The 25,992-nt window shown below is 37.2% G+C and overlaps 1 protein-coding gene across 2 annotated transcripts in view; it reads left to right on the top strand.

Annotated features, from left to right (window-relative positions):
- The window catches only part of LOC140162487 (uncharacterized), a 142,071-nt gene that overhangs the window by 22,941 nt on the left and 93,138 nt on the right, over positions 1-25,992 (top strand). For both annotated transcript variants that reach the window (XM_072185728.1, XM_072185727.1), the window contains 16 exons: positions 5,689-5,799; positions 6,935-6,970; positions 7,098-7,214; positions 7,797-7,907; positions 8,629-8,709; positions 11,752-11,865; positions 12,737-12,847; positions 13,629-13,742; positions 14,709-14,819; positions 15,380-15,430; positions 16,653-16,766; positions 17,821-17,931; positions 18,736-18,846; positions 19,642-19,755; positions 21,088-21,204; positions 21,560-21,640. In XM_072185728.1, the coding sequence (XP_072041829.1) occupies positions 5,689-5,799; positions 6,935-6,970; positions 7,098-7,214; positions 7,797-7,907; positions 8,629-8,709; positions 11,752-11,865; positions 12,737-12,847; positions 13,629-13,742; positions 14,709-14,819; positions 15,380-15,430; positions 16,653-16,766; positions 17,821-17,931; positions 18,736-18,846; positions 19,642-19,755; positions 21,088-21,204; positions 21,560-21,640 (1,605 nt within the window). The remainder of the gene's footprint in view (positions 1-5,688; positions 5,800-6,934; positions 6,971-7,097; positions 7,215-7,796; positions 7,908-8,628; positions 8,710-11,751; positions 11,866-12,736; positions 12,848-13,628; positions 13,743-14,708; positions 14,820-15,379; positions 15,431-16,652; positions 16,767-17,820; positions 17,932-18,735; positions 18,847-19,641; positions 19,756-21,087; positions 21,205-21,559; positions 21,641-25,992) is intronic.

Raw genomic sequence — 25,992 nt, 5'->3', positions numbered from 1 at the left:
ATTTCTACTAGATAACATAATATACCCGTTGGTACAGTATCACAGTAGTGAAATAAATTCCCGTCGATCATGCCACTGTTTTTCCCTATCACAGTAATCTTTGAAATATTTCTAATATACCTCCGTCGTTCTCTCCGAGGACCACACGTATTGATGTTTACAAGAAATGTGCATGCCATTGCTTTCTAATGAACATATGATATACAGTATCCTTATCATTAGATTAAATGTTATCTCCCATCGAAAGAGACAATTCCGTTAATTAAACTCGATTTTTCTTTTTATCAAAAATACTTGGAACTTCTTTTTTTATAATCACACGCATATTAAAGTCAATACTGTGAGCAGTATCGTATTGAAATGTTAGCGCATGTTCCTGTATTATACTGTAACTCCCCAAAACAATGATTTCAATGAAGTATTACTCACTGCATAAACGTATAGGCGTATGCGGGAAAAACAAAACTTTTACTATTTCATGAGTAGAGGGTAATATGAGAATAGCAAAAAAGATGACATATTATAAGGTCAATTTGTTTGCATACTATTACGATAATTCACTGATATTGTATGTCATCATGTTGGCTGGTTTCATACTTTCCTGCCGCTTGCCGCTTTTCCCTCTGACGACGCACCTGAAACGCTAGCGGTGAACAGCAGCAAGCCGATATATCGATCACTACACCGCTTTGTTGCGGTGTAGTAAGTTTGAAACAAGCACCAGTCCTTAAGGGCTGGGGTATGAACGTTTGGACAGTATTTATTTTGGGACATAAGAGCACATCAGACATATCGAATTGCATTCTGAATACGAAGAATGTCATTCTGATATCAAATAATTTTGAAATTTTGAAATTCGCAATTTAATACACATTTTATGGCAAATCATTAAAATTGTGACTGGACGCGGCGAATCAGCCGTAAAGTCGGCCCCAGTCAATTTTGTTTTATTTCGTGTTTAGAAAATATATACCATAAGCTTTAAAATGGTATATCATTTGACTTCAAACGATATCCAAAAGCGGGGCTATGATTTGTTGAACTCTGTTCCTTCGACAAAATTGTATTTTTTATCAGTTCTACATGTGTCTCTTTTTCTACATTTCTGGTAATAAATATCCAACAGTCATAATTGGCGGTCATTTCAAATCATCCCCAAGTAGTACATGGTGTTACGTAGAATTATCATATGTCAGTGCAAAATTTGCTACATTAGTGGAACCAATGCTTTTTAGCTTCTAAATACCCCTACAAACAAAACCTGAGTTGGTTCCATTTTTTTCGAATGTGTCTTCGGCGGCCATTTTGAAATTCAAAATGGCCACTATATTTAGCCTTTTTTAAGCCATATTTGTCCCGAAAGTGCACAAAGTCATATTTTTTAATGATTATTTATACTTTTGATTGTCAAAATCCACTAAGAACATAACTAGGATCATTTTCTAGAATCCAAGATGGCTGCCAAATCCAAAATGGTCGCCAATTTGTCTAAAATGTTCTGCCAGCTATAAGGACATTGATTTCTTTCCTTTTTTGCTGATTATTTTCACTACTAATGTTTTTGAGAATCCACTGAGAACTAAAAACTTAATTTGGTCCATTTTCTCCAATCCAAGATGGCCTCTAAAATCCAAACTGTCCGCCGTTTATTCAAATATGGCATACCGCTTTAGGCAATTACTATCATAGAGTAAAATACACGTATCTCATTTCTGTTAGATATGGATAAGAAAATGATTGTAAACATCTTAAAGTAGTGCAACAACATTGTTTAAGGAGAATATGTGTGCATTTCACCTTTCAAAATGGCCGCCAAAATGTCTTGAAATTGGCTAAGATTAATTTGTCAGCATTTATGCAATGAAATGCAGAAAATCATGTTTTTAAAAGTTGAAATTTCAATATATTCAAGTTCCTCAGCACAGCTGTATTGGTACACTCTTCATCTGCTCCACAAACACATGCTACTGCACAAATCAGATTGTGTCGTCAGTAGGAACATCTTCTGGAGCATTTGCTTATTCCACATACGCACCTAACAAGCTTGGGAGCTATTGCAATGTCTGACATGATAGGTACTGGAATCTGCATCACTCGACCATCCTAGCTCGAACGGGTCTGGAATATTTGGATTTACCACAAGGTCTTGACTACATACATTATGCTTGCATATGCGCCCGCAGAATGTGTTGATGCCACACACCAGAAGTTGGTGGGATTTTATCAATCCCCACTGGTTGGCTCTTGAATTGTTTCCATCTCAGTTTGTCATCTGTGTTAGCCTGAAGGTCATTTTTGTGCCCATGCGCCAGCACAAAAACCACTCACAGCCTGAAACAACACTTTGATGTCCTAAGACGAATATGTATTGGTTTCAGCAAGATTTCCCTTCTGTTGTCACCTGTCCCCATAAGCATGGTTGTCAGAAGACCATGAACCGCGAGTCTTCGAAGAGAGCAAGGACCATAACATCTGTATCTGGAATCTGGAACAGAATCTGGAACAATCTTCTTTCATCCATTAGGTCGTATCCCACAGTTACTACTTTCAAATGTAGCCTGAAAATCCATCTTTTTAACCATTGCTGATGTTGTTTCTTTTGCATGTTCTCTGTTTTCTTGTTGTCTTTAGTAGTAGCGTAAGTTTTTTTTGTAAAGTGCAATGATCATTTCTTTGAAATTGCGCTATAAAAAAGCCGTTGTATGTATGTATGTATGTATCTTGGGTCATGATATGGCCATTCTTTCAAGCTTCAGAGATCTCTGCTGCATGTAGCATGATTAGAGTGTCTGCTTTCCTCTTGTGTACTAACACCTGTCGATGTCTGAACATCATTCATGTTGCTTTTCACATGCAGATGTGTTACAGTGACTATGAAGGTTGGCGTGTCATCTTTGATAATTATGGAAGAGAAAACTCAATCAAAGATATAATCTTACGTCGCATGTTAGGAGTCCAATCATCAGCGAGAGCCTACATTGTTGCTGACACAACCCCCATCCATGACTCAAAGCTATTTTTGGCTCACAATGAAACTAAGAACACCATCGCAATCTACCTGGCAAACAAAGTTTTGAAGCTGAAGATTCCAGTAGTCACTGTAACACGTCTGCATGTGAGAAGCAACATGAATCATGTTCAGCCATCGACAGGTTTTAGTACACAAGAGGAAGCAGACACTCTAATCATGCTACATGCAGCAGTGATCTCTGAAGCTGGACAAAATGTCCATATCATGACCCAAGATACAGGTGTTATGGTCCTTGCTCTTCGAAGACTAACGGTTCTTGGTCTTCCGACAATCATGCTTATGGGAACAGGTGACAACAGAAGGAACATCTTGCTGAAACCAATACATATCCGTCTTGGGACATCAAATGCAGGATGCGACATATGTGGACATATCAGAGGTATAGGCAAGAAGACTGCCTTCAATGCCTTCACTGAAGCAACACCTGAAGAACTCACAGCACTGAGTCAACTTGGTGATGCAGAAATGCCATCTCAAAGTGTTGTTTCAGGCCGTGAGAGGTTTATGTGCAGGCTCATGGGCACATAAAATGACCCACAGGCCAACACAGTTAAAAAAACTGAGATGGAAACGCTTCAGGAGCCAACCAGTGGGGATTTATAAAATCCCTCCAACTTCTGGTGTGGCATCAACAAATTCTGCGGGCGCATATGCAAGCATATATTTGGAGTCAAGACCTTGTGGTAAATCCAAATATTCCAGACCCGTTCAAGCTAGGATGGTCGAGTGATGCAGATAACATTCCAATACCTATCCTGTCAGACATTGCAATCGCTCCCGAGTCTGTTGTCGAGCTTGTTAGGTGCGGATGTGGAATAAGTAAATGCTCCAGAAGATGTTCCTGCAGACGACACAATCTGACTTGTACAGAGGCATGTGCTTGTGGAGCAGATGTGTACCAGTACAGCTATGCTGAGAAACTTGAAAAATACTGATAACATAGATGATGACAACTAGGCATTAAAATGCCTCAAGGTCAGCTCTATCATAAACGTCTAAAGTTGAATTACAATATTGAAATTTCAACTTTTTAAAAGGCGATTTTCTGCATTTCATTGCATAAATGCTGAAATATTAGCTGAAAATCTCAGCCAATTTCAAGACACTTTGGTGGCCATTTTGAAAGGTGAAATGCACCTATATTCCCCTTAAACAATGTTGTTGCGCTATTTAAGATGTTTAGAATCATTTTGTTATCCATATCTGACAGAAATGAGATACATGTATTCTACTCTCAATGATAGTAATTGCCTAAAGCGGTATGCCATATTTTAATAAAAGGCGGCCATTTTGGATTAAGAGGCCGTCTTGGATTGGAGAAAATGGACCAAATTAAGTTTTTATTTCTCAGTGTATTCTCAGAAACATAAGTAGTGAAAATAATCAGCAAAAAAGGAAAGAAATCAATGTCCTTATAGCTGGCAGACCATTTTAGACAAATTGGCGGCCATTTTGGATTTGGCAGCCATCTTGGATTCTAGAAAATGATCCTAATTATGTTCTTAGTGGATTTGACAATTAAAAGTATAAATAATCATTAAGAAAAATATGACTTTGTGCACTTTCGGGATAAATATGGCTTTAAAAAGGCTAAATATAGTGGCCATTTTGAATTTCAAAATGGCCGCCGAAGACACATTCGAAAAAAATGGAACCAACTCAGGTTTTGTTCGTAGGGGTATTTAGAAGCTAAAAAGCATTGGTTCCACTAATGTAGCAAATTTTGCACTGGGTTACGTAACACCATATACTAAAGTCAACGAGGTTCAGAAATATCCTCTCATTGTTCATTGTTGATTATACATACCTAGACAAAATACAATGCTTTGTTATCTACCACTTGAACAGGATTTAGCCAAAGCAAACAAAGACAAGAACTATTCTATAGAAATAGGTAGAAGCTTATTATCCTCTTCAGCAGTAGTATCATTGATTGATTTAAACAGCGTTTGATAAGATACTTGTCGCAACGAATTGATACACCTATGAATACGACCTTCACATACATTTTACACTTTAACTCAGAACACAATTTGCCGAGTTTACGGCTGATTCGCCGCGTCCACTCACAATTGATATTTTTGATATTTAACAGTACTTGAAGTAAACTTTAGAAATCTGATGTTTTATACTTAAAGTGTATGTAGGTGGGTTGAAAAGCCGACGATCAATTGAAAATTTTGACCTTTCGTATTGAAGATATGGATTTTTTTCCCAAAACACCAAAAAAATTAGGTCTTTTTGGGAAAAAAATCCATATCTTCAATATGAAATGTCAAAATTTTCAATTGACCGTCGGCTTTTCCTCCCTGCTACATACACTTTAAGAATATATCATTAGATTTATATAATTTACTTCGAGGACTGTTATATATCAAAAATTCGAAAAAATATCAAATTTTTATAATTTGTCATAAAATTTGTATTATATTATGATTTTCAAAAAATGAAAATTATTTGATATCAGAAAGACATGCTTCGTATTCAGAATACAATTCGATAGGTCTGAGGTGCTCTCATGTGCCACAAAAAATACTGTCGAAACGCAATAAACGCTCATTTTAGATCCCTTAACCATGCACCTAATGTCTTTATTATTATACTTACGGAAATACAGATACTGCTTCAGTATTGTTATTGTTGTTCTTTTCTTGTAGGTCCGTGCATTCAGGATGATTTCTTCCGTTGTGACAACTTCCGGTGTATTGCTCCTGAGAGAGAATGTGATGGGGAAGATCATTGTGGCGACAACTCTGACGAGACAAAATGTAAGAATGTTCTAATTTATTCACATACCGTAAAACCTCGTCTACAAGCATATAGAGTGCTCCTGATGAAAGCTAAATTAATCCAGGCGCCACCTATCGACAAAATTATAAAATTATGGAGTTTGAGCAAATAAATTTGATACACGCATACATTCAAGTGCTATTGTAAGACCAATCTATTGTATTAGCATATTTACAGTTGTTTCGTGTTAGTTTAGCTTTCATCAAAAACACTCCATATGCTTGTAGACGAGGTTTTACGGTATGTCGCTCGTGAATTAATACAATCTATATATGACATCAATTTAATATATATAGTATATACATAATTAACTTCCTATTTAATAACTTATAACAGATTTACAACATAACTTATGAAGGAGAGGACGAATAAGATTGAACTGTTACATTATTTAAGTAAATTGAGTAACCATGGTAACATGAGAATAGCAAAAGACAATGATATACTGGGTATGGGAATACAAAGAGTCAGCGCGCAAGCTGGACGGCTCCACTTTGGCCCTGCTACCCTTTTAAATTTCAGCTGCGCTATCTGGTTGCGACAGTTCCCAGGTTGTCTGCAACCTGGGTGGTCAAGGTATTTTGATAGCCGGAGCAGGGCCATTTGGTGTTAGTTCATATGAGGATTATATATGTTTAGTGAATAATGTGGTTTGCACTGGAACTGACCAAAATGTTGATTACTCAAAGGTGTGTGTATAACCTGGTCGACAAAAATCAATTCATTCTCTCCTTTACGATTCACAATTTCCCGTAAAAACTCGATAGTTAGCATATGTGCTTACTATCGAGCGCTTTTAAAACTTACAAACATGAAGAGCCCCTTCCACAAAAGTGCAAAGGGTTTTGAGCAAATCATCTATACACATAGAAACCAGCAAATGTGTGTCTCAATCCCATTAGCTCAGTTAAGCGCCAGACATTTCATGTTTTCACAAGCGCTCGATAGTAAGCACATATGCTATAACTATCGAATTTTTACGGGTATTTCAAGCACATTGAAAGATTTTTTGTGTTTTGTAACCACCTATCTATATGTCCTTTGTAGATTAGAAAATCAAATGCATTTTGTTCTGAATTTCTCTTAACCCTAGCTATTTTTCATTGAACTTAGGTCAAACAACACCAGTTGGTACTACAATAGAACCAGGTAGGTCGCAGATTGAATCTTTTGATTTGATTTCGTCCCGTCATGTTTAATTGTTCGCCACATTGAACCCTTTTCTTAAATGTCGTGATTCCAAAATGGCATATTTAACGTTCTCTTTGATTTTCAGATCCATGTGAAGGAACTGGGATGTTTGCTTGTTCATCTAAGGGGCCGTGCATTGAAGAAATTTTAGTCTGCGATGACTTCCCGGATTGCAACGTAACAAACACAGATGAATTTGACTGTGAGTTAAGTTCATTTTTGGATTACTTTTACCCTGATCGTTATGCACATCGTCACTGAAAGCAGTTGAGGCAGGACAAAGAACAATTTGCAAATAAGGCGAATGGCCCTAAAAACCAAGAACATATGTAAATAATTTCGTGTTGCTAGCTTTTGTCTCCTTGTGATATATGTATCGCATGTTGTCCCTTTAAAATTTGACTCATTAATAATATTCTATATGCAATATATTCGAACTTAGAATCTTTAAAGGGGCCTATCATCATACCTCTAAGATTTTATAGTATATCTTGTGTATGATTGGATTATATTTGTCATCTATTGAGCCAATTGAAGTTATCCGTGTTCTATAAGTTGCATATCCTATCAGCCACTGCTATACCTTGTTTAGGACTTTCAAAAGAAGTACCTGCATGTGCAACCATGACTGCTTCAAAATTGCCCGCCAATGTTATGCAGGTAACTGGAGGTCGTGCATTGAATTGGTTTGAATGAGGAATACTACGGGAATCGGCGCCTTTTGTTAGAAGTCACGCATGAGTAAAGTGGATAACCTCTATGTACATTCTTTCAACTCTTATAGGTTCATGCGTAAAGGAAGGTTATTTCCGATGTTCCAATTTACGGTGTATTCCTCCTAACCTGATATGTAATGGTGAAGATGAATGCGGTGATAAATCAGATGAAATGAATTGTAAGATCAATTGTACTAGTTGTTATTTTATTTTCAATTCAGAGGTAGATTATGTAAGCCTATGTAGTTCATAATGTAAACAGCGCAGCCAGAGTGTAGGCAGGGCGTAGGCAGGATGTATCCAGGGCGTAGGTTGGGAGTAGCAGCCAGGGGGAAATTGATAAAATGAGCACGATAAAGAGTAACGTGTCCTGAAATTGACTAAAAAGGGACAAAAAATGGGGACAAAAATTTGACTTTAAACCCTCAAACTAAAATCCTGACTTCAAAATTCCGTTTTTAAAACTATGTTGAAACAAATGTTTTGGAGCAACTATGATAAAAGCCACCAAATATCCACACTGTTAATCAGAGTGGAATTTGCTTCAAATATTCTTAACAGACTAATAGATCAGTATTTAGCCGTTCTATTATTTTAGTAGGAGGTTATAGAAATTAGAAAGAGGAGGGCGCCACCATGAACAGAGACGACGGACAGTCTCACACATTTTTGATGAGTTTCTAGAACTGGGTTCAAGAAAATCCCTCGATGGAAAATCAACTGGCAACACCAATACCTACGCTGGAGATACATCTAGCGTCGGTTGCCAGTAGGAATCACTAATCATCAAGTGTTGACAAAGGCAACAGTGTTGCTGAAACGTACACAAAGTAAGTGCAATTTCTGGATCAGATATCAAGAACTTTGGTTAATGTGTTCTACTATTTGTTTTCATTTTAGGCCCAACTACACCAGAGGCTACGACAGAACAATTCACAACATTGTCGAGTACCACAGACTTCTCAACGACTACTGATCTAGGTATGTTGAACGGGGTAAAATGAACTATAATGAATAAAATAAAATGTTGGTGCGATTTGGTCAGGGTTTGCAAGCGTCTGCTAAACATTATCAAATGCTTCCTAAATTCAAAGGTGATCGGCACGGTAGGAATCTTAGGTATGCCCAACAGATTGATCCCCTCGCTGTAAGCAAACCAGGTACATGCAATCTACCATTCGTCAAGTTGTTCAGCGTCTTAATAATCTGTGATTTCTTTTTTGCCTTTGAATGTTATACTAGTGAATGCATTTTGTTGTTGCTTTGTCTGTTGATTTTGTACATATTTTTAATTGTTACCCAGGCGTATCAGGTCTGTGACCTGCTTGCTGGATTGTTTTATACCTTAATAAATTTTTAATGACTGACCATTATTCCGTTTAAACGGTTAAAAGTATGCCAAACGTGGGAAATACATTGGAAGCAAACTTTATTGCTGCGCATTATGACACCTTATTTGTTGCAATGATCCTTTTATTGAAGTCATCGCGTACATTTAATGGATACAGAATTAAAGAAAAATGATTATTGTTACTTTCAAATCATTGGTTGCCTTCATTTAAATGTGGGCTGCGACATCGATATTGGCAGGGGCGTAGCAAGCGGGAGGACAGGGTGGACGAAGTTCATGGGCCCCGAGGCTTCAGGGGGCCCCAAACACGAAAGCGAAAAATAAATAAGGGCTAATAATGAAGAGCAGGGCCGGATTGGGCCAGATGGGCCCTGGTCCAGGGCCCCTAAAATTGTCCTATGCATCTTTCTTTTAACCCCAATGGTCCCTTTGGCATGTTTTTTGGCCAAAATAGGGCAAATTGTAAAATTTTCCTCGCTTTGCGCGCATTCAAATAGCAAAATGCATGTTGATCTGGGGCTAAAATGTAATTTTTTCGCGTGCTTTGCGCGCAAATGTCCTAGTAACATCGGAACAATATAATTATGTTAGTCCCTATCTATATTATACGCAAACCAAAACTTGGCCACTGACTTGTGTGCACATGCCTTCCTCGGCACATGAGTTCGGGGCCTCCAAATTTTGGCCTGGCGCAGGGCCCCATAAATCCCGCCCTGGTTAAAAGGGCCCGTACTGCTCCTTGTCCATGGGCCCCTGATGCTCTTACTACGCCCCTGGATATTGGGACCATTATAACATAATAAGGTGACATAATGCGCAGAAATAAATGCTATACAAATCATTGAATGCATATATCTCACATTTGGCATATAATCATCCAACCGTTTTGGATTAATGGTCATTCATTAAAGGGGGTAATTGGGTAATTACTTTTTGGTAGATGCTTATAATAGGGTTGGGCAAATCATTATAGACTGCTGACGGCACAAGAATTCTTTGGCAATCTCAGCAATCCTGCTCAATCTGTTGGTTGTGCCATGACCCCTGGAGCATGACTGGGAGGAAGTAACTTAGAAATTGCTAAGGGCCAATGTATGAATGCTTCATCCTGGTGAGGTAAATACTTTCTCTCCAGCAGTTACATTCACCAATATCTATAGCCTACTCCTATTTTTGTGAGCATTTTATGTAAACACTTTGTCCGCTACATGGTCAGCTCCTAGAATGACATGAACAGTGAATTTCAAAACCTTATCTTCACGCAGCTTTAGTTGTATCATCTAGACCAACAGTTACGACATTTTCCCCTTTGTTGATTAGTTCTTCTGCTACCAATAACAAGTTCATACAGGATGCATCCTCTAGGTACCTGTTTATAGTACGACGACTTGAACATACAAGGTCTTCAATGTTTCTGCAATTGGTTCTGAAGATTCTTCACTATCACTTTCAGAACAATAGTCATATTCATCATGATTTGTCTTCAGCTGACTCGGTCAATCTACTAGTATTAGAAAATATGACTAGAGAATTAACTAATAAATGAAATATGCTACCTCAGAGCTACGGTGGCTCCTGATATAAGACAAATCCATCGAGAAAAGGTTGATGGCAAGTTTAAAATGATTAGATTTACTAGCAATGAACTCAAGCCAAAGTCAAACTGGACAAACGACATAGACTCCTTGTTGATAGCAATCTATGCGTAGACAAACAAGTAAAACAAGGGTAGATGTCAACTTAGTTTTCCATTTTAAAGGAAGGCCTACATGATCATCTATAATGTAGGTGTCTGATTTATGGTTTTAAAACTAAGGAAATGGGCAAAATAAGGAAAAATTACTTGAAAAAAAGAAGAAAATTACCAAAATACACACATAACTCGATCTAGGTAGGGTTAATCACATTAAAAAGGTCACATTTGGGTTTCTTGACCCCCAAAACCCATATATAGACATAATGGAAGTGGTATCTACCTAAAAAGTGTGTGCCGAGTAGGCAAAATACGTCATTTTTGCGGCCATTTTGATTTTTTGAAGTTTAGAGACGTCAGACATAGTCTGAGGTAAATTTGTTTAGCAGATTTGGATTTTGCGTTAAATTTGGCCATAGAAACCACTCGGTTTATAAAATTTTTCAGAAAAACGTCAAGATTCGCCCAACCCTACTTATAATCTTTACTAACATAACATAACTCTTTTTTGCATATTTACAAGAGGTAGACAATGTACTGGCATTAAAACATCGAAAAATAACAAGGACATTTTATTATGTTTTTAGAATGAAATTAATTGAATAATATTATTTGGTTTATTACACTGAAACTTCATGTTAAGAGCGCCATCAACAACTATAAATCACCATCAAAAGATCAGGAAAGGCAGAACAATTTTACAAATAATGGAATACCGATATTAAAACTAGCTGAACTATATGTGTATATTAGTGTGATATCTGTTGTTGGCCAGGTATAGAATTAAATATTTAGTATGATGTTTTGTTAGAAAAGAGATTAAACACATGATCACATCAAACAACGGTGATCAGCGACAGATAGAAAAACTCGAATGCAAATCAGGTTACGAGTAAAAATGAAACGATTGTATAAAGACAAAGGAGACATGATAATTTGTTGCGTTAGTGTAAATAAGGATTTAACGTTTCCATTTTAGGTCCATGCGATACTGGATACTTTGCCTGTTCTGATGAGGGACCCTGCATTGATGGAATATTAGAGTGTGATTCATTGATAGATTGCAATATAACAAGGAAAGATGAAATCGGCTGTAAGTAACTATGCAAATTAAATTACCTAAAACAACTGATATGGAATTTTTAAAATGTGCAGTATATTAGTAAAAGTGCATCTTTCGTTCTTGGTTCCCAATTTGCCCTGTGCATATTCCTTTTTAGCCCGAAAACACCTTGTTTTTGTCAAAAATATGTTAAGATAGCAAATGTTATGGTAAAATCAGAACAAAATATCCTCTTCTCCTCTAAATTGTAATGCTTCCGCCGCCATTGTCTATCTTATAGTAGCCCCTCCCCCTATTTGTAAACCAAAACAAGGATACTTGAGTGCACATGGCTTCCTCACGGTGAGCTTGGGCCCCGCAAAATGTTAGCCTGGCCCAGGGTTTCAAAATGTAAATCCGACCTTGTTTATTGTGGAAAGTGACCGTCGTTTTAATGGATGTCAATTGTGCACAATGCTTTCCAGATGCATTCAATCATAACTCCTCGATAATTCCAAATTTTTTAACGTAACTGTGGTTAATACCCATCACATTTATATCAGTAGTATTATTACTGTTTATCACATGTGGTCAATTTATGGTTATCCAATCTTGTGTGGAGTTTTAAATTTTGTTTTTTTTTTGTTTAGGGTGTATTTTTATTATGTTTTTTTTTTGTGTTGTTTTTGGATGTAGGCAGCTTTATCGGGTGTAGACTTTACAATCACCCCTAACTATTATAAGTGTTAACTGTGGGCATATAAAATGATTTCCTCTCTAAGGAGAAGGTGGTATAATGTGTTGCTCTTAAATTTCAATCATTTCTAATTTACAACTGTTTATAGTTTTTATCATGTCCTGTACGTTTCCGTGTTAATATTCTGCAATGTGCAACTATTAATTTAATATTTTTACGATTTAGGTTCATGTAAAAACGAAACTTATTTCCGATGTGATAACATACGGTGTATTGCTCCTGACCTGATATGCAATGAGGTTGACGATTGTGGAGATAACTCAGATGAGAGAAATTGTAAGATCATAAGTCGTAATATAATTAATCATCTTTATTCGTTTTGATACATTCGTTTGAAATAAGTTTCATATGATCAACGAAATCTATTTAACCCTTTTGCACAACCATGTTCTTAAATAATGAGAAAAATGGGAGATGGCCTTGACCTTAAGGTCAGTATGAACAAAAGAGTTAGACCGGGTCTAAAGTTACACCTGGTCTAACTGGAATGTATTCCATCAGGAATAGTCCTTACTATAATTTCCTTCCTAGAGTAGAGTGCAAAAAGGAATAATAATAATAATAATAATAATAATAATAATAATAATAATAATAATAATAATAATAATAATAATAACAGATAAGATACTATACTGCGCCAAAAAGTATCCTTACACTTGAAACATAATCACAATTTCAAAACTGAACAATATTAAGATTTTTTTTTAATATATGCACTTATATTTGCAGTTTGTCACTTTAAAAACTGGAACTTCGTCTAATCAAAAGCTTGTACCTTTGATTCTTGAAGTCACAATGGATTCATTGGGGTGTCATAATGTGCCGGATTAGATAGTGCATCTATTAAACAAATAAATTTACCCAAATATGATTTCTTCCAAGTGTAAGGATACTTTTTTGGCGCAGTATAGTTAAGAATCTTGGAAATTATGAAACGGCTATTATTTGCCGAAGCTGAAGTATGAGGGTAGGGGTCGAACTTTTTGAAGGACCGTCGTATAATTTTGATTCCCAAATTGGCCATTGCAATTAAATTATATGTCTCCTCCCTCTACAGGTGGTTGCTTTGATGGCTACTTTGCCTGTCCATATAACGGAACATGCATAGAAGATATAAAACGTTGTGATGCTATTATAGACTGTACGGAATCATTGGAAGATGAAATGTATTGTAAGTCAGATATTTCGTTATTAAATAAGTATCAAATATGCTGGTAAAATTGTGATACACGAACCAGACATACTTTATACGATAAGGCAGCAGTATTTCCTTCATTACTATTAGTGGTGGGTTAAAGAATGATGATGCTTCAAATTTCCTAGGGAACCAGCTTATTTGATGCAGTATGATCTCTTGAGCATTTTGACACCTTTTTCATCCAAAAATGAGAAGGTGCCGGCCAAAACAAGTATTCTGAGAGGGGTGTCTGTGGGGGGTCTGAAAATCAATATTTTCATCAACAGTCATTAATATTATATGCCTGATTCTGTTAAAGTTGGTATTGATTTGTATGTAATTGATGTTTAGAATTCCATTTTTGAAAGTTGCATAAAAATTGGCCATTTGAAATTTGAAACATCACCCTTTTTAAAAGGCTGTTTAACCTACCCCTATTACTATGTCTTTGTCAAGACAAAACTACAAAAAGATAATAACATGAATAATACAATCTTTTCGATTAACAAGGAATAACCTTTGACCTACGGTCAGGTCAACACTAATTGAATTAGTCTGGGACCTCCAGTCGTTTTGTTAACCTAACTACAGTGTGTAAACGTTTATAAAATATGATCACTATCGTTAGCATTATGTTATCGTTGTAGGATTCTATTGAAAAGACCGATTTAAAAAGACTAGTTTGCGTATGACGTCCTGTTAACCAGACTAAAATGCCGTACTGCGCAGGTCAGTAACCAATCAAGTCGGCGCCTTTGCCCTGACGTCAGACGCAAACTTTTTAAATCGGTCCTCAATTATAGTATAGTCATTTGAAGTGGATGCAATGACGGGTTTGCAATAAGCGGGTTTTTCAAACACATCAACAAACTGATGAAGACAACAATCTTGACACAGCATGTCTGATCTATATCTATCTATATATCGATATAACATAGAACTTGAATATTTTTACTGAAGGTGATTGTCCAAATAGAACCGATTTCCGGTGTTCTAACACACGATGTATTTCTCGTGATCTGATATGTAATGGAGAGGATGAATGTGAAGACAACTCCGATGAAACAAACTGTAAGCTGGCCCTATTTCACTATGTCACTCTTACAGTTTGATCAGCTCGTAATCGGCGGGCCTTATAACATCGTGGATTAATATCAATATATTTTAATTTGGGAATTGTCTTGTGACATCTCGCCAGAAGCATAACAAGTTATTAATCGAAGTCCTATACTTTGTCTTCTTTCTTTAAAACGCAAAATATAGACCACCAAGGTCAATTATATCGCTCTTAACGTCGGTCTACTTTTTGGCGTAGTGGTAAAAGCCTAACAATTCCCGCCGATTACAAGCTGATCAAAGTATAGTATAGTAATAGTATAGTATAGTAAATATAATAATAATAATAATAATAATAATAATAATAATAATAACACTAATAATAATAATAATAATAATAATAATAATCACGCTTGTAAGTACATACTTTATTGTGTTCTTCGATCACGTTTTCAAGCAAATTACTGGCTAGCAATTCGCATGGCTCATGATTTCTAAATACGAATATGTGTAGCTCTCAAACTGAATTTAAAAGAGGGTACACCAGAGTAATATTCGATCTTTTTAAAATCAAGGTTCAACCACAAAACCGTCCACTACATCAGGATCTATGACAACTGATCAAGGTAAGCTGTTATTTGAAGCGTTTATTGTCTTCACTGAGTTCCAAATAGTTTTGTTCACTTGCTTAACAAGTACTGCTTTTTATTCCTTTCTGGTAGATCTTTGTGACGAAGGCATCTCAGCATACCTCACCTGAGTAGAGTAGCTAAAAATTAAATTAACATTTTGTAAATTAAAACCGCTTTAACATAAAAAACAATTGCGATCAAAAACGCTTTAAACTGTGGTTCGAATAGCGTTCAAGCTTAAGGGTTTTATTTGTTAAAGTCTACCTGACATTCTGGGATGAAGGTTGGGAAAAAATATTCCAAATTCGGTCCATGCAGGATAATGATAAACTATCGTTCATGATAGCAAACATTCTTGGATTACATACCAAGTGTTTCTAGATGACAATTGCTTAATTTTGCTAGTTTAGACAATTTTACATCCAACCAAATATTTGCCAATTTACCCGCAACTCCAAATTAAGATTCTAGTAGGTATGAACATTACCCATTATATCTCAAATACATTTTGTCACATAATAAATCTTGCATTTTAAAAAGCCATATTGTAACATTTCTATGAAAAGTTAGATTAGTATTTCTTTTCAATGAACCTTAAGCATTTACTGTCAGATATGTCCCCTTTTAGTTTTGAGTCGAAAAACAATATGACTTTAACTTTAATTATTGAAAATTGCAAGCAACTTCCTTAACACACTTGCGCATATCATTGTCAGGACGTGTGCCTGTCGGGTGATTACATGAATGTATTATTATAGCGCTTGCTATATGACTCTCTGATCTCCAAACGGTCAAAATTTAAAAGAAATAGAATAAACACACAATCCCACCAAACACAAAACGTTTTCAACATCATTCGCCAAAGGTTAAAAAAGGTTGCCAGAAAAATGTCGGGTTATATAAAGGGTTTAAAACGTTTTCATAACATTCGAAAACATTTTTGCTAACTTCCTTCACATATTTGGCAAATGATATTTGCAAACAATATTTTAACAATACACATTTTGAAAACATTTTATAAGTATTTTTGTTTGTAGTGTGTTTTCATACATAACGTTTCAAAACGTTTTCATGACCTTTATATAACCAGTCATTTATGGTTATTAAAATGTTTTTACCAAAACCAAAAACCCCCAAACCGGTATAAAACGTTTTAAAAACCTTTTGTGTTTGCTGGTATGTTAATCTAACTCATTTCAACTCATTTTCCCCCAAGGTTTATGCGATGGAGACCAGTTTATCTGTTCTGATGATGGGCAATGCATGGACAATATATTTATTTGCGACGAATTTATAGATTGCAAAGAAACAAATGAGGATGAAATATACTGTAAGTCAAATAAAATTAAAATGTAGTTAATGGGCTGAGCTTTCAATCTTTATCACACAGACATATTTAGATACATAGATAGAGGATCATGGAATGAGATAAAGCAGATATAATGAAATGGTTAATAGTGCTGCTGCTAACCTTTAAATCTTTAAAAAACCTTGAGTATTTTTAGTAGAAGCATGAGAAATTCCACACATAAGGTGCAAGGTAAGGTCTCATATTGATTTTAAGATGTGAAGCCATTTTGGATTTGACCCCTGGTGACCGCTAGAGGTCACAAACGGTCATACATGGGCGGGTACATGGGTAAAACATTTAAAATGATCCGAATTAAAGTTATACCAAATTACTGCCTGATAACAAGGATTAAAAGATGCATAGTTTGTGCTATCTACGACCTATCGTTGTGCTATCTACGACTTATAATACAAAAACCTTTTACGATAGGCCGTACAAAAATAAAATGTCAATTACGTGGGGTAAATATTTCAACTTACTCAGATTGCACATTGCTCGTCTTGACATAATAATCAAGAAATGGTATAGAACTTGCCCTCTAACTTGTTATCTGCAATGTAAATCAAAGATAAACAGTGGTCTATGGCTTCCCAATGGCCTTTGACCTTGTTTGCTATCTATCTTAGTAGGTGAACACAGTACGCCTATATAGGCAAAACTATTCGTTTTCTGATTCGTGTCAGCTTTAAGAACAATTTGCCATACCTTTTTTTTCATTATTGGAATAAATTGAAATTGTTACCCATGTACAACGAAAAATGTGACATTTCACCTAAAAGTGAGGCTTATAACTCCATAACGATAGATTGTAGATAACACAAACTATACATTATTTTAATCATATTGATCAGACGAGTCATGTATTATGTCAAGATTGATTTTTTTTTACCCCGTATGACTTTCCGTGACCTCTAGCGGTCACCAGGGGTCAAATCCAAAATGGCTCCATATCCTGAAATCAAAATTGAATCAAGAAAATCGATTATCGATTCTGTTAGACATATCACTAATGTTTTTTTTCCAACTTATGCAGGTTCCTGTAAAAACGAAACTTATTTCCGATGTGATAACGTACGATGTATTGCTCCTGACCTGATATGCAATGAGGTTGACGATTGTGGGGATAAATCAGATGAGAGAAATTGTAAGGCGGTTGTAAAACTTATTTCTTCTTCATTTTAATTATACTTGAATATTATAAAACAAAAATGCGTATTACCGATGTAACCGGTGAACCCTGTAAGTAGAGAGACAAAAGATGGGGGTATATAATTTCTTACATTTTAAAACATGTAGGCGATATCAGTCAACTGCTTTACACAAGGGCCCTCCTAATTAAAAAATAAAATATCGTTATATTAACAAATTAGCATGATATTAACAGGGCAGTTATAACAATAGTAAAATATTCTAACTATAATTAAAGACAGGATTAAAAAGACTAGATTGCGTCTCGTGACTTCTCTCTAGTCTGAAGGGTCGCTAGTCCGAAGGTTCTCTAGTCCGAATGTTCTCTAGTCCTAATATAGAATAAGGGTTAGGGTTAGGGTTTAGGGTTAGGGTTTAGGGTTAGGGTTAGCGAGTCTTATTTCATATTCGAAATAGAGAACCCGATATTCGGACTTGCGAACCTTTTTCAGAATTCGGATTATCGAATGGTAAATTACGTGGTCGGACTTGCGAACCGGAGCCTTACGGACTAGGAAACCTAAGGAGTTGACACCTTGCGTCTGACGTATGTGTCAATCAACCTCCCTACGACCCTTAATTACAGACAAGTACAAGCGGTGTGATGAAGCGTCACGACGCTCAGCGGCAAGCGACAAAAAGTATGAAACCAGCATAAGTTGCCTTTTTCCTTCAGCATTGACAAAACAAATCATGACTATGTTTTAGATTATTATCGATTCTGTTAGACATATCACTAATGTTTTTCAAATTTATACAGGTTCATGTAAAAACGAAACTTATTACCGATGTGATAACGTACGATGTATTGCTCCTGACCTGATATGCAATGAGGTCGACGATTGTGGGGACAACTCAGATGAGAGAAATTGTAAGATTATTTCTTCTTCTTTTTAATAGAATTTGAGTATAATCATGATAATAATCATGATAATACCAAACTGTGTACTATATATGTGTCCATCCATATCAAAAAGATGCACTTGTCGGCTGCTACATGTGTCTCATTTTACATAATAGCTAGGAATAAATACCAGACTCATCTAAAGTGGAGGTCACTTCAAATCATCTCCAAGTCATATGGATTAGGAATACGGAGAAAATGCCATAATCATGTGACTTGGGGATGATTTGACGAGATATATTCTTGTATCACACGAAAATAAGCCATTCAATATTATTATTTATTTATATCAAGTTTTTGCTATGAGGTAAGATAAAAATTTAAGCTTACTAACCACCGGGTTTAACCAATGTAAGCTTACCTTTTGACCTTCTTGTTTGCTGCTCTTTACTCTTCAAAGACAATTTCGGAATAATTATATATAGGTTTATTTGTACATGTGGATTATTTCCTAAGGTTATCATCATCCAGAATTGCCGCGAATTAAGTTTGTGATTTTACTTGTTTATACAGTACGAAATCTCCTGTGAGCCGTTACGGTGCCTGTATTGTTGTGCTGTTGTATCACAACGCGTGTTGGTGCTGTCACCATAGTAACGCACAACGCGTACGAGATACGCGTACAATATTAAAAAAATATTGTATTGCATCCGGGTATTTTGCAAATATTGTACAATATACAGTTTTATTGTATCGCTCAAAAGCCTGATATAAATAATAATAATACACATCCTTTTAATAAAAAAATTATTCTTTTTCTAGGTCCATGTGATGCAGACCAGTTTGCCTGTTCTAATGAGGGTCCATGCATTTCAGAAGAATTAGTTTGTGATTCCTTTATAGATTGCGTAGACACAAAAGAAGATGAAAAAGGCTGTGAGTCAAATTGCAATTAACAAGAAGATGTTGGTGATCAATCGTACTGGTTGAATGCAACATATCATTACGAACAACAGCATGGATTTATATTTTTGTTTAGTTTTAACAGCATATTACGATGTATATGTATCATTTCATTGTGTTATAAACATACCGCTTACCTCATTGGTCACCAGTGGCGTAGCGTGGGTCATGGGGGGGCACCGACCATGATTGCGGGAGCACTGGTCTGATGGGGGGCACACAGGCCGTTTTTCGGCAATTTTCCTATGGGATATTCTAAATTTTGCAATCGATTGCGGGCACGTGAACACCCCCCCCCCCCGTGCCCCGCTACGCCACTGTTGGTCACATGTTTACTCAGTCGAGTCGTGTATTAAATTACTAATACTGATTCAGATTAGTGTATTCGTCGATCGCATGGTCATCTCAACTACGTGTTGTGTATGCGTACGCTTGTCAAACGCATGCTTTAATTAAAGCATATCGTTTGCAAAAGCCTTCAAGCGCGTTGCTAGAAGGCCGCCAGAAACAAAAATGCATATTTTGCGCATGCGTTTGCAGGGAAAATTTCGTTTTGGTAGCAAGATGGCGAATCCGTCCAAAGAGTAAATATTTGTAAAAATTGCCTCAACGTGCCCCCCACCCTATTTACCAGTGTATCCCGTATCGTTGGGTATGTTCTATCCAGCGATGTCAAATGGAGTTAGTACTCACAAAAAGACGTTATAAATACGTGTGTGTCACTAAAAACTATTTATTCCATTCACAATACCGTGAACGGTGGTTTAATCTACGTCACAATGTGAGGGCGCACAATAAATAAATTATGGATATTTGAAACAAGTATGGGTAAAACGTTTGAAGGCAAATGACTATTTTAAGGGGGTACTACACCCCTGTCCAATTTTGTGCATATTTTTGCATTTTTCTCAAAAATTATAGCGCATTGGTGACAAGTAAGGGGCAAGGACTACAACTACTGCACTGGACATTTTATTTCAGCACAGACAACAGTTGTGGAGTTACAGTCAAAAATGAGGGAAACCAGTATTTGATCAATAAATCAATAACTAATTGCCTTGAGTTGCTGAATTTTCAGTGCAGTAGTTCTAGTCCTTGCCCCTATAAGATACATATCTTACTTGTCACCAATTTTTGAGAAAAATGCAAAAATAGACACAAAATTGGCCTGGGGTGTAACATGTCTCGACGTAAATATTTAGTAATATTTGGCTATTTTCCAAATGGAATAAATATGATCTGCTCAAAAACAATTGACTTAATGTTGTGGTAACCATCACTTTTTATGTAATTAATCCTGTTTAGGCCCCTGCTTAAAGGAAGAGGAAGGTTATTTCCGATGTGCTAACTTACGATGTATTTCTCCTGAATCCGTGTGTAATGGGATAGGTGACTGCGATGATATGTCCGATGAGATGCAATGTAAGATATTCTTTCTTGATTTTTTTTTTTTGTATTTTGTTTTTGTATTTTTTGTTGTTTGTTGGAAGCTGGGAAGCACGGTGACCTAACGGTTAAGTTAGGAAGCACAGTGACCTAATGGTTAGGGCGCGAGCTTCATAATCGAAAGGTAAACCTGGCATAACAAAATATTGTATTTAGTACTATTATAAACCTGACATTTTTCTGTCGAGTTGATCAAATGTTGTTGCTAAATCCTTGCATCGCTGTAGATCGTCGTTAAGAATAATATTTACAATAATTGCATTGTAAAGTTTGATAAATAAGCCATTAACAGACATTACGTGTTAATGTAACCTTTCTATTCTTAATGTAGGTCCAACTACACCAGTGGCTACTACAACCAAATCACCTTCTACGATATCACCTACCACTTATTCGTCGAACACTACTACAAGTAAGCAGTGTGTTGGAAACAACACATGTCATTTCAAAGCTATAATGTATGATTTCGAGTATATTTTAATCAAAGGTTTGACTACAAAAACGATTCTCTTATAAATGCATCTACGCACATTTTCTACCTCGATACACCAGAGTACACAGATATTTCCAAACACAGCAGGTCTGGCTTCTGCGCATTCTGTTTTATACTACACGGTTGAGTGTATCATAACAGCTTTGTGAGGTGTGCGATCCAAAGGAAAATAGACATCTGTGATTGGTTTTTGCCAAAACCTCAAGTGTTCTCTTCATTCAATCAGACAATGTTTATATCAAACGAAAGCTATCATTTTTCCTAAAAACACTCTTTTTCATTAGTCAACAGATAACGCTATTCATTTGTTAATAACAAGGCGAATATGGTAAATATGCTGGAAAAGACATACTCCAGCACAATTTTTGACCAAAATGTAGGTTTTAAAAGTCAAAACCTCAAGTATTCCTTACAATATTTTTCACATTTTATGTCATTAAATAAAAGAGCACACCTATATTGTTCATATACTAGCTTGATTTTAATGAGCAATGGCCAATTCTCTTTGAAATTGCAAATCTTGTGCAAACAGTTACTATTTTCGCCTCTTTTGTCATGTTGTAAATTCAATGAACTATGGCTTTGCTTAAAGCCACATTATAACATTTGCTGAGGAAGACGCCCTCACTGAATTTCTAAAATTCCCTTTCTTACACGATTAAATTGTACTTTATTAAACCAATATACCCTGCAAAAATCAAGACTCTAGGTGCTGTAGTTTTGTCAAAACCCGAGATTTTGAATAAAACGCCGGAACCGGCGCTTTATTATTACGATGGAATTATTAGTCGAACGCATACACGATGTTCATAACACACATGCGTACACGGCGTGCGGTACGGTGATATACACAACAAAGGGTCGTACCACAACATGACCGAAGGAGTGATACGTATTGGCGACATGTGCGCTGGTAGTAAATTCCAATTCTCTTTGATTTGCCGTATTTGTTCGGCTCAAAAATAAAAGGGGATATATCTGACAGTAAAAGCTAACATTTTATGGCAAAGAAATGCCAATCTATTTTGTTTGAAAATGTTATAATATTGCTTTAAGCGCGCTTACAAATTGATATGTTGCCAAATTTTATTACATAATAATTGAATATATGAATACAAAAGCCACCTAAGTCCATACTTTGGCCAAATTGAGTTAAGCATGGGAAATTGTTGCTATACATAGGCCTGTCATATGCATGAAAGAACAACTCAAATTCATTCTCTGTGTCTATTGGGCATGTGAAAAATAGCATGTATGAAAGAATCACCCAATTCCATGATTTGAGTCTTGTAACACATTGATTGAAATCCAGTATGTATAAAAGTCCACTTGTAACACATTCATTGCTAGAGAATGACTTTTGAACAAAAAATGGGTTTAATAAAGTAAAGTGTGTGGTTTATATTACATGGCAGAATGCTTATCAACATTATACATACCTGTGTGCTTTATTTTGTATTATCTTACTAGTGGTAATCTCATTCTAACATTGTTGTCTTTGTATATGATTCAAAAACCACCTAAGTCCAAAATTTAAAATGAACCCCACGAAGTCCCTGAAATGCTAATCGTCATACCTAATACAGGTTAATCCACTCATTGTGCTGCTGGCTTTCTGCAGAACTGGCTTGCTGATCTTGTCTTGTGTCTTGGTCTCAGGTGCTTGTTGATGCTGATTCTGTGTCGTTGCTTGTTGCTTGTTGTTGTCTGTCTCTTCCTGTTGCTTGTTGCCTGTCGTTGCTTGTTGCCTGTAGCCTGTAGTTGACTGTTGCATGTTGCTTGCCGTTGCCACTCTGTCTTTGTTAGGTGCTGGTGGATGTTTTCTTCAGATGTACTCAGTTGCGCCTGTAGATTGCGTGTGGCGTTTCTACCATGTAGGATCTTTCATCCAGTCTTCTGGATACAATGGCTTTAGTCCATGTTTTCTGACCTTGTACGAGGGGTTTCGTTCTGACTACGTCACCCTCGTCCAGAGGCTTGAGATCTTTAGCAGACTTGTTGAACTGGGCTACTTGCTTGTCAGTACGGCGTTGCATATTTACCGCTTCATCAACGATCTTTGGTTTCAAGAGTTCTGCTGATGTGGGGAGAAGCGTTCTGGGGCTTGATTTTAGTCCTTGTGTGGGGGTATTGCGATGGTCAAGTAGCGCAATATATGGGTCGGTACCCGCTTTGTTGGTTTTGGTTAAGATGCGTTTCGCGGTCTTCACTGCGGACTCCGCCTTTCCATTGGCTTGACTGTTGCCGGGGCTACTACAAAGATGCTCAAAGTCCCAGGCTTTGGCGAATGCTGCAAACGCGTCCGAAGTATATTGCGGACCGTTGTCGCTAATGACCTGCGTTGGGCTGCCATATCGTGCAAAGTGGTTCTTGAGTTTCTTGATGACAGTTGCGCTGGATGTGTCTGGAAGAAGATCAATTTCCCAGAAGTTACTGAGATAGTCAACAGTAACAAGGAAATCTTTCTTGTTCCATGAGAAGAGATCTGTTCCAACACGTTCCCATGGTCTTGATGGGAGTTCGTGGGGCATGAGGGTCTCCTTTTGCTGACTGTTCTCATATGTCCTGCAAATGTCACAGGTTGCAATGTAGTGTTTGATTTCACTGGACATGTTGGGCCAAAATAGGGATTCGCGAGCTCTGCGAAGACAACCGTCGGTTCCAAGGTGTGAAGAGTGAATCTTAACTTTCATGTCTTGTCGGAGTTTCTGTGGTATGACAACTTGTCCACCTCTAAATATCAGTCCGTTTTGTACCGGTAACTCGTCTCTGTAGCCGAAGTATGGCGTAACTTGCTCTGGTAAGAAGTCTCGCGTTTCTGGCCATCCATTCAGGATCGTCGTTCTGAGGAGTTGCAGGGATTCGTCTTGTTGTGTTTCTTTGCGAATTTGCTCCAGCCGTTCCTCCCGTATTGGCAAGAAGCTGACGATGTTAACTTCTTCAAAGTCATGGCTGTCTTGAGGCGAGTTGTCGATGAATGCTCTAGAGAGAGAGTGTCTGCTAGGTACATAGTTTTACCTGCTTGATGGACAATGTCATAGTCGTATTTCTAAAGTCTGAGCAGCATACCTTGCAATCTCTTGGGGGCTTTAACCAGCGCTTTTTTCACAATCATCTCTAACGGCTTGTGATCGCTGATTACTTTGGTGTAGCGTCCAAAGGTATACTGATGGAACTTCTCGAAGGAAAATACCACCGCTAACATTTCCTTCTCAATGGTTGCATACCGCGTCTCCGCGTCTATCAGGGCTCTGCTTGCGTACGCGATTGGGCGATCATGTTGGAGTAACACTGATCCTATGCCTTTGTTGCTGGCGTCACACTGTATCTCCAATGGCTCACTGGGGTCATAGTACGCTAGTACCGGAGCTGCTGTGATCATCTGCTTGATCTTTGCTAAGGCTTCCTGCTGAGGAAAATCCCAGTGCCATTCTACATCTGGTCTGCTCAATTGTCTCATAGGTTCCAACACGTCTGACAAGCTCGGCATAAAGCGGCTGAGGTAGTTGACGAAGCCAACTAGTAGCTGCACACTCTGTATGTAGGCATGTAGGCATGTTGATGTTCGCTGTGACCTTTGCCGGGTCAGGTTTGAGTCCTTGACTTGTGACTTGAAATCCTAAAAAAGGAATTTCCTTTGCTCTGAAAGATGATTTGTCCTTGTTCAACTTGATGTGCTGCTGTACACATCTCTCTAGTAACTTCTCCAGGTTACTGTCGTGATCTGCAAGTGCGGCTTCTTGGGTTGCTCCATTGCCATATACTACTATGTCGTCTGCTACGCATAATACACCGCGCAATCCGTCCAGGGCTACATGTAAGCGATACCGAAATATCTCTGAAGATGCGCATGTACCGAAAGGGAGCCGTAGCCACTTGTAGCGACCGAAGGGTGTGTTGAAAGTAGTCAACTTGCTTGATTCTTCATCCAGTGTGAATTGCCAGAACGCTGACGACAAATCTAACTTGGAGAAGATCTTGGCATCGGTTAAGCTAGGCAAGACATCATCTATTTTCAGCAGCTGATAGTGCGCCCTCTTCAATGCTTTGTTTAAGGGTCTTGGGTCTCCATTCTTTTTCTCAGCCACCACCAGCTGACTCACCCACTGGGTTGGACCTTCTACCGGTTCAATCACTTCCATGTCAACCAAGCGATCCAGTTCGGCTTTAACTTTTGGCTTTATTGCATGGGGTAGGCGTCGTGGGGGTAGAATTGTCGGTTCTACATCAGGGTTGCATTCAAAATGGACTTCACCTGGTATTTGTCCAAG

This window comes from Amphiura filiformis, chromosome 10, assembly GCF_039555335.1.
Source record: "Amphiura filiformis chromosome 10, Afil_fr2py, whole genome shotgun sequence".
Lineage (NCBI taxonomy): Eukaryota > Metazoa > Echinodermata > Ophiuroidea > Amphilepidida > Amphiuridae > Amphiura > Amphiura filiformis.
This window is presented reverse-complemented; position numbering and strand designations above follow the sequence as displayed.